Below are 10,000 nucleotides of genomic sequence, written 5' to 3'. Positions count from 1 at the left end.
CTTTTTAAAGACTCGTTTTATGCTTTCTTTTCTTTCTTTTTACTTTTTTTTTACTCACCCCTCCACCCCTGCCCCCCCCCCCACTCTCTCATATGGGTGTGGACATGAGCACACACATAGACAGGGACGCTTGCCAAGGATAGGAAATGGTCCACACAGTCCCCCCTCTGGGCTAGCCGCGCCAGGAAGTAGCCAGCCATGGAAGCATGCAGAGAGAGTCTGGGGTGAGTTTCTGGATGGGCACTTCTAACAAGCGAAATGAAACCGACCAATGAAAACCGTGAGCAAAAGAAAGCTGAGAAACAAACCGATAACATGAAAACCATGGCAGGTGAGATGGACATGAAGACCAAGCAGACCACTACAGGGAAAGGAGGAAGAGGCCTGGCCTCTCTCCACCTGAGGAAAGCTAGCCCTGCCCCATGGGGCTGAGGCAGTCTGGTCTCCTGGTGAGAGCAACTCCATGTGAATTAACATAAAGGATGGAACAAAGGAAAAAGAAGCATTGCAAATTAAAAAAAAAAAAATACATGTAGCATGTGCCTACCATTTTCCAGATAAGAAGGGGCCGTACCTTCTGACGGGTCTAGGCGGCGGGCCCGCCTCCCGTGTTTGGAATTGTTGTGCACAAACATGTTGTCAGACACGGCCAGCACGTGGCCGTCCACGTTGACTGTTGTCGATACAACGACCTGTGAAGACGAAGTGGATTTGAAAATGGAGTTGGCACAGGAAAGCACGGGCGGGCGCCGTGCGAGCGAGACAAAAGCCAGCTCAGAGACTGCGCTGAGGAGACTCCACTCGCTCTGGAAACTCGCCACTGACTGAAGTGCATTCACAGTTGGGTTTTTTTTTTTGTTTTTTTTTTTGTTTTTGGCTAATGGGGGTGGGTTGTTTTGTTTTGTTTTGACTCAAGATTGCTTCTTTAAAAAAAAAAAAAACCTGCTCCACTAATTAGGGTTTAATCTCTTATTATGCTAACAAGTGGATTCAATTCAGAGAAATATTCTCCTAGCCATTAGCTTCCGAAATACCCCTCTAGCCACTCATTTGAAAGCCTCTGTTTTGATTGATCTGCTCAGATATTGATTAGATAGTTTATCTAATTTAAATTAGTTCACTTGAGAATAGCCTCTCTTGAAGACCTAAGAGGGGGGATTCAATTGTCCCCCCCAAAAAAAGCTTCCTAAAATCAGGGTTCTGGCTGCTATCCCAGCTATCCCTGTTCTATCAGCAGACGATCCCTGGGTCAACTGTACAATTACGTTCAATGTCTGAGAATGAAGTTCTTTGCACCTGAAAAAACAAAATTGAATTTGAATTGTGGAAGTGTTTTTTTCAGTCCAGGAAGAGGAATCTTTCTCAAGTTCATAGGGAAGGGTTGCAAGGGCCCAGGAGAGGCTAAGAGCATGTCCAAGGAGAGAGGGCAAAACAGGCTTCTTGGCTGCCTCAGGGGAGGAGAAAATGAAGCCACCATACAAAGAGACCACCTTGCCAATGCCAACTGTCCTCTTCTCAGTGAGCTCACAGGAGGCACGCACTTCAGCAGACCCAGGCAACAGCCAAGGGTGGCCTGGCTGTCATGTTTGTAAAACAGTTGGGTCGGTATGGCACACTGCTTTCCAGAGGACCTGGAAAAGCCAGGAGCTCAGCCTAGGCTTAATGTGGCACTGGAGCCTGGATTTGACCTAAAGGATGCCTGGCTCAAGCACTCCTAGAGCCCACACGGCCAGGTCCTGGGGCCAGCTCCTCCTGAGAACGCTGGGCAGGGGAGAGGGGAGTGAAGACTGCCAGAGAAATTGGAGGTGACGAGCCAATGCACCAAGGCCACAGCAAGCCTTGGTGAGCAGTAACCATTAGTAAGTTTCCTTCAGACACGAGAATACATCACACCAAATATGTTTATGACAGGGGAAACTGAGGCAAGGAACCCAGGGCATCAGGAGCTCTCAAAAGCCACCGCAAGGCTCTTTTATAAACCTGAAATGGCACTAAGAGAAAGCCTATTAATAAAATAAATAAAATAAATTGATTTTTAACTGATGAGAGACAAATAAATAAATAATATTTTTGCCAGGCACAGTGGTACATGCCTATTATCCTAGCACTTAGGAAGCAAAAGCAAGAAAATAGTAAGTTTGAGGTCAGCCTGGCTTAGACTCTGTCTCAAAAAAAAAAAAAAACCACACACGAACAAGTAAATAAAAAGTATGTTAGGTATAAAAGAGAATGCAAAGCTACAAGCTTATATAAGAATATGTGTGTAAAGAACTGACTTTTAAAACCTCAAGCCCCATAGGATCATGGTGCAGGGGCATGATGTTATAGACACCCTCAGCGACTGGGGCAGTGTTCTTGAATTCTTTCCCCGTTGTGTCTGCCAAGATAACATGGTCTCAGTAACATCAGACTGTCTGAACTGAGAATATAGTCAGTACATAGTCTGAAGACCTGGCATTGTCTTGGGTGTCCCTGGTACCACTATGGTGTCACCTGTGGCCTATCAATCTCCTTCCCCAGAGGATACAAGGGCTGCTCCTGTTTGCCAAGATCTTCCTGGGCTCCACCTGTATACCCTGCCCTGAGCATTAAAAGAACTTCCAGGAACACATGACCTGGGTATGGTACAGAGACCTGACCAGTGTTGAGGCATAGACTTGACGAGCATATGTTAAAAAGACATAGGAAAAGGTAAAAATAAAAAGGTTTAAAGGCACCGTCTGTGCTCTGTCATCTATACAAAAACCAGTCACGACGGGAAAGAGAGAAAACAGACACAGTGGGCAGTTGAGAGTGGGCCAACCCTGCAAATGCACCCATTGGAAGATACGGAAAGCGTGGCACTGTTGCAAGCATCAAGTATGCCATGATGTGCAGAAGTCCAGGTAAACCTTCTGAGAGGCGGGGGAGTAAAGTTACCAGAGTCACTGTGGTCTCACAATGCATAGTGAGATCAACTGTGATGGATGATGCCATGCTCCATCATTGGTTAGACAAACAGAACCCTGCTACTACCAATTTTGCCCATGCCTTGTGGTCTCTTGTGTATTAAAAAAAAATGGAAGCTGGTCCAGTATTTTATAAGAGATGCTATCCCCAGTCATGAAAACCAGTATGGATAAACAGGGATCTGCTTCCCTGAAGAGCCATGAAGGCAAAAGATGGATATCACATACTTCCCTGAAGAACACACAGAACCCCACAAATACTGTGAGCTACTTGACCAAAAAAGTTGACATCCCAAATAAGATTCCCTCAGTAATCTAGGATTCATTTCCATTCGGTGCTTGGTTCTTCTAATTTTACAATGAAAATCAGCTAGACAAGTCTATCTCATGCATAGAGGGCCCATGACCCTGACAGAGCCTTCTGATCAATCACCCATAAAGAAATATGGATGCTGTCAGAGCTGGTCCTTGAAGCCAACAAGCAATGTTCTCCCTTGTAGACCAAATTCTCATTGCAAATGGGCATGTGCAAGCCTAGATCCAGAACAGACCTGTAGTAGCTGGACTACTACTGAATGGAGGAAGTCAGACACCTTGGACCTTGGAGGGTAGGGAAATGTGTAGAGGCCTGTGCTAAGCAGGGGCAGACCCTTTACGAGGATGCTCTAGACACCAAGCATTCTAGAGAGTTTACATTATGGTTCTTTTCCTACTCATCATCCCCGTACACGATGACAATCAATCAACTGGCCATTTGATCCCTAAAAATGTGCATCTTCAGCCTGGCCAAGCTTTCAGAGCTGATGATGTCAGGAGGCTGTGGGAAACATGATCATCTTGTCTTCCCTGTCCCTGCACAGACTCATGTATCTGGCATATTGAAAACACTAGCTCATTTAAAAAGCATTTTATTTGTCTATTTTCTGAATTATTTATTTAATTTTATGTGTCTATGTGTGTGCCTGAGTCTAGTAGACAGACCCCATAGGAGCAGATGCCCTGGGAGGGCAGAAGAGGCGTCAGATCCCCTGGAACTGGAGTTAGAGACGGTTGTGAACCTCGAGGTGGATACTGAGAACTGAACCCAAGAGCAGGAAACATCCTTAACCACCCAGCCATCTCTCCAGCAGCCCCTCATTGGCCTATTTTTATCAAACAAATCAAGTTCCGTGTGTTGCTAGCCTTGGGGAATGAAAGAGCTTTCTGAACAACAGAGAACTCTGAAAGATGGGCAGAACAGGCAGGTGGAACAGGCGCTGCCGCACGCGCGCGGGGGGTGGGGGGGTTGGGGGTGGGGGGTGGGGGGCTTCATACCTGGAACCTCCGCATGTCCCGAGGATTGCCTGCATTCTTCAGGCAGTTCTGATTGCACTTGAGGAAGAACTTTAGAAAGAATCTACAAAGACACAAAGAAAGGATCGTTAGAGTCAGTCCACAAGAGACAACCTAAAAAAAAAAAAAAAAAAAAAAAAAGACTTGCACAGAAGTAACAGAAGAGGCCCCACAACTGTGCTGGCGGCCCTGTAGGGGGCGATGCTGAGTGCAGCCGTGGGAATGGCGGACAGAGGCTCCTGGCCTCTGTTCTGAGTGGCACGACAGATTCCCAAGGTTTATATAATAACTGTGTCTTTCCAAGGGATCTCATTTTACAAGGATCTTTGCATTAAATATTAGCCTTTAGAGAGACACCCGCTCCAGACAGAGACGCCTGCATCAGCCAATGAAGATGCAGAATGTCTAGTAAAATCTGATTTTTGGATAAGCAACGATTGACTTTTAGCATAGGGGTGTCTTAAGGTGAATCTATGTAAAAATATCAAAGTTGAAATTCTATTGACTGTGCTACATTTATCTGGAAACCCCAATTTCCAGTGTTTATCTTGCTAAAGCAAATACACTATCAAAGACCAAGTTTTAAAGTCACAGTAGGGGTGTGGGAGCACTCAAAATGCATTATATACACATATAAAATAGTCAAAGAATAAATTTAATAAAAAAAAAAAGAAAAGAGTTACAATAGGCTTAACCTTCAAGAAAGGAACGGGTGTGGGGCTACCATGATTTCTGTGGATGATCTCTGTGTTTTTAAGGGACTAGCTGGTGGTTTTGGGTGTTTTCACACACAGTCTTGCTCAGACAGAGTACAGGAGCAACAGGCCCCAGCCCTGGTAGGAGTGAAGAGGTCAAACATGGAAACCAGCTTCACCTCTCATCGGACCTGGCCTTGTATGCAGCAGGAAGAGTCAGGAGTCCTGACTGAGTGTTGAGAGGCTTTGACAGAAACATAATCATCTAGCCTTCCCCATTCCTGCACAAACAGATGTGCTGCCTTAGTATGAACAGGTGAACACTAGACAACCTGAATGCGAGAAACCAGCTCACGGATCTTGTTGCTGCACTATCTCTGTCTCTACTTGCAAAGGCCACATCCACAGTGAGTGGAAGGTGGATTCCCCGCCAATACATCACCACTGTGGCTAAGAGCCTGCGCAGCAAGGCTACATAAAATACCTACTCGCTTTTCTCCCCAAACGTCGCCTGTCTTATTTGGAAGTGATTGATTTTTTTTTTATGGTACTTTATAAAAATTTCCTGGAATTCGGTTCTTCGTTAGCGATTACAATACGAGAAAATAAAAGACTCCATGGAGTAGGACTTGTTTGTCTTCCCAGCACATCCTGGAAGACCCAAGGAGGGTGGGAGAGGATCCCTTTGATGAGGCTAAGGATGGTGGCCATTCAATTAAATTTTCTTACATACCAAGAGTCCTTGCTACTTTGGGCCAGAATTTACATCTTTTATTAACTCGCCTCACCTATACACTTAGCTCACAATGCCTCTTAACACCATCTGCCATCAGCTAGAGCAAGTCACTTGATATTCCACCCACCAATTTTTCCTAACAACCACTGTGCAATTAAACTCCACACGTTCTGCAGCGAGGTAAATTAGACGCACCTGCGGCCACACTGCATTTGAACTGCATCAGAAAGGGCCTAACAAGGTGAGGGCGCCACAAAGTTATCGTCCTGTCAGGCAATTAGGTTTTCACTTCAGGGACAGCCACACGGTGCAATTATGCCCCACATTACCACCCGGCTAATCTTCTGAGCAGGCGCCAGCGAGAAGCTGCTCATCCGCAAAGGTACCTACGAGGAGCTGGTGTCTGTCGGGGGCTTTTTTTTTTTTTTTTTTTTTTTTTTAAATGAAAGATGTCTTGCCCCTCCTGAGGAGGTTGTTCTAAATTCCTCGATGTCTGTTTAGCCGGCTTGGCCCTCTTACCTCCAAGATAGCATAGTGGGTTTTAAAGATATCCTAAGCAGCCCTGCGCATTCTGGGACTTTAACTATCATCAGTTTAGAAACCAGAAGAGCAAAACTGGGTGCTGGATGCCACAAGCACACTGAGCCCTGTGGGGGGTCGCTGGGAGCAGAAGCGGGCACAGACATCATGCACACATGTTCATGCTTGCTCGCTCTCTTGTACGTGGCAATCACAGCTCTTCTTCTATGCAGAGCGTGTGACGGCAGTGGCCGTGGGTACGTGAGACAGGTCTACTGGGAACAACCCCTATGCAGAACAGGATCCTTTCCATGCTCCCAGGCTCCAATGACACAAAGTACACCCCAAGCCAGTACCACCCTTGCCAAGCCGGAGGGAAACCCCTGTGTACAAGAAGTGCTTATTTTACCCCTGGTTTTGCTTCTGTTTAATTCTAGGATGCAATTAAGGATTCATAGGTGGGAAATGCAGCCCAGTCAAGGCGAGCTTGCAGACACTGCGCACTGTTGCGTGGGAGTGGACGCGCTCCATGAGGTGCACTGTTGCAGTGTTTGGGAAAGGGGTGAGAAAACTGAATGCCCACGCATGAAGTCCAATGGTAATTCCCACATCCTTTACTCAATTACCCTTTAATTGGCTGTTTCCTAAGAAATATCTGACAACCACTTTACATATCTCACTTCCAGAGTCTGGTACACAAAGGATTTAATACTCCTGTTATGAAAGGAAAAATCCTTCCTATGTCAGAAAATCTTTGGCTTTAGCACCAATAAACTCTTTATTATTGCTAAATGTGGATTTGCTGCTTGATCGCAAAGAGGCGATAAAAATTCTAACCTGTCATTAGTACATTATGCTTAATTGTGTACAGTGTGTTTCCCTGGCATCTGCTGGCCCAACGTCAAAATGACCGTTATGTGCACTAATTCCCTGACCCCATCTTTATTTCCCTAAAGACTCATCATCTTTCACAGTAGGTACCAGAGTAAATCAAGCTTGAAATATAGGCTTTATTTACTTGTTTCTTACAGGCAGAAGGGGAGACAGAAGCTAAAGACGAACTGCTCCACACCACGCTATCCCCAGGAATATTCTACTTGGAAACATCATGAAAAATTCCAGAAAGTTCTCGGGCAGAAAGCAAGATGCCATCACTGTGGAAATAGACTTTCCTCAGTGTTGCATGGATTAGGACAGATGTCACAATGCTATTCTCGTTCATTCTTGAGAGGGCTGGTTCACTCTCCTAATGCCTGAGATCCCCATGATGACGGGCGGGGAACATAAGGACAGAGCAAAGCCTTTGCCTGGTAGGACAGTCGGCCTAGCCCAATACCTTGAGTTGAAGTTGAAAATCCCCTCCTGATGGGACACTTATCCCCCTGCTGCAGAAGGGTGTGGCCCACAGCGCCCAATGAGGAGAGCTCAGAGTTTTGTTTTGAGGGTGTTGAATCAGAAACCCAACAAACAACTCCAATGTTAACAGGACTGCAGAGGAATGAAGCTGCTTCAGGAGAGGCTAGAACAAGTCATGGGACCTCCCGTTTCCACCAGAGCCCAACATGGGTATCCCAGGATAAGGGGCACACAGAACCCCCACCACAGTAACTAATTTCAAAGTCGGCTCCATCTCTGTGTGTTTAAGCTATGAATTAGTTCATTTATATTTACTTTTATGAAGCTGATTAACCGAAGCTTCTCTATCTGATGAAAATCATTTTAATTGTAGTGTTAGGCTCCTGTGTAATATCCATTACATTATGAACTGTTTAAATTCTACATGGGTATTGTGTAAATTGGCCCTTTGTGAGCTAGCAGGCAATTAGGACCAAACAGCTCTCCTTTAAACGGCTACAGAACTTTGTGGTGGTGTTCAGGACAATCAGAGACAAAGGAGGCTGTTTAATTGTAATTTAATGGAATATCAAGGAGTCCGTGGCATTAGACGCTGGCAACAGAGAGCAGGAGAGAAAAATTAACTGCAATTATGTTTGATTAAAGCTATCCTTCTCAATAATCAGCAGCCCTGACAGGCCATGGGGCTCTCGTGGGCTCCAGGATGGCAAAAGGTGTTGAGCAATATTAGGGCCAATAAAGGGGATATTAGCATAGCTAATTACAGCCCTGCAAAACCTGTAAAGGGGGCCTCTGTGTATTGTAATGTGGGAAATAATTGGCCAAGGCCGTTATCAATTACATAAGGAATGAATTTGGTTTGTCAGAGAAAAGCTGATGAGATGCCTCTCATCTGACACCAGTTCTTCCTTCACGTTTCCAGGCGGCTCCGAACTCACCCACGTCCATCAAGAGCCGGGTTACCAGTGGCCAAGTCACTGATAAAATCGGCCTGCCAGCAAGGGTTAGGTAATTAATACCACTCACCTCCCTACCGCCCCCCCACACACACACACACGCTGATGTTCTTACCCAACTGAAGCCACTAATCATGCAGTAATGATTTCTTTCCCTCTGGTCAAAGGAAAAATAGATCAGCTCTGTAGAAATGTGGCGGGCTTTGAGGGTGTACCCTGGTGACTGAGGGGGACGGGGGAACTTGGAAGAGGTCTCATTGAGAGCCCCTTCAAGCACCTTCAAGCACATGTGACTATGGTTTATTTGAAGAGTTCAGGTCCTCTGAAGCTCTGCAGTCCTCTATGGGGACTTTTATTTAGTTAGTTACGGGGACTTTTATTTAGTTAGTTTGGGGTTGTCAAAGAATAGACTGTTCCAGAGGAATCTGAAAATTGTGAGCAACAGAGCACTGGATGGCCCCATCCCAAATGTCCTTGTGAAAGACATGTAGTCAAGCTGAGCAGTCCAAAGTGCTCCAGCCTCTCGAAGGCTAAGTAGCTGAACTCCAAGAAAAGAGCTCTGGCTTCTCAGGATCCCTCCTCCACCTGGTTCCAGCCTGTTGCTAGAGGCGCAGCCTTCTAGCCCACAGCCATGTGCAGCCTGGGAAACTGGAGGCCAGAAGGAAAACTATGGGTGCTTTTTTATGGGGTGGGCGGGGCTGACTCACTCTTAGCTGTAAGTCTGAGCCCTTAATGAGCAATACACTTGGGTGACGGTGGGTAGAGCTCCAGTCCATCATCCAAAAGCCCAAAGCAGTCCTGTGTAAGTCAGGGTGTAATGACCCTGTGTGGGCTTCAGGGAGGGACACACCCAGCCATTGCCGATGGTCCCCCAGAGTTAGTTACTACTCTTTTAACACATAACAGCCCGAGTGAGGTTAAATGGGTAGTACTGACAATCCACCAGAAAACACAGCTTCAAAGGCAACAGACATTGCGGTGCCAGGTGCTGGGGTGGGTAGGAGGGTGAGGAGCAACTGCTTCCGGGGTTACAAAGTTTCCTCTTGGGGTGAAGAAAGCCTTCTAAGCTAGAGAGAGGAACTGGCCCTGCAACCTCCATGAGTGTGCCAAGTGCTACTGAACTGTTCACTTCCCAAATGGTTAACACTGTGTCATGTCCATTTCACTTCACAAGTCCCCGCCCCAAAGGAGCCCTCTCACAAGCATGAGCGGGGCGGTGCTGAGGCCGCTTAGATGTAGGAGGCTGTGACCCTTACCTGGCACTGAAATGAAATAGTTAACAGTCAAATGAAAAGATAGAGCCTTTAAGAGACTTTCCCCCAACTGATCAGAGAGTGGCCAAGTGATCCTTGAGGTTCCTGCTAATTGCTGGCAAGTCCCTGAAAGCAGTGGTCGCAGCTGTGGTGTGTGCACGCCGGGCCATCAGTCGCTGGAGTATTGACTACTGAGCAATTCTAG

The 10,000-nt window shown here is 46.3% G+C and overlaps 1 protein-coding gene across 1 annotated transcript in view; it reads right to left on the bottom strand.

The window, feature by feature from the left end:
- Positions 1-10,000, bottom strand: part of Ebf3 (EBF transcription factor 3) — a 118,925-nt gene that overhangs the window by 35,346 nt on the left and 73,579 nt on the right. Inside the window, exons 7-8 of the mRNA XM_059250465.1 lie at positions 4,263-4,344; positions 575-692 (exon numbers count right to left, since the gene is read on the bottom strand). Coding sequence (XP_059106448.1) covers positions 575-692; positions 4,263-4,344 — 200 coding nt within the window. The remainder of the gene's footprint in view (positions 1-574; positions 693-4,262; positions 4,345-10,000) is intronic.

Source organism: Peromyscus eremicus, chromosome 1 (assembly GCF_949786415.1).
Source record: "Peromyscus eremicus chromosome 1, PerEre_H2_v1, whole genome shotgun sequence".
NCBI lineage: Eukaryota > Metazoa > Chordata > Mammalia > Rodentia > Cricetidae > Peromyscus > Peromyscus eremicus.
The sequence above is the reverse complement of the archived record's forward strand: the minus strand, read 5'-3'. Positions and strand labels throughout refer to the sequence as shown.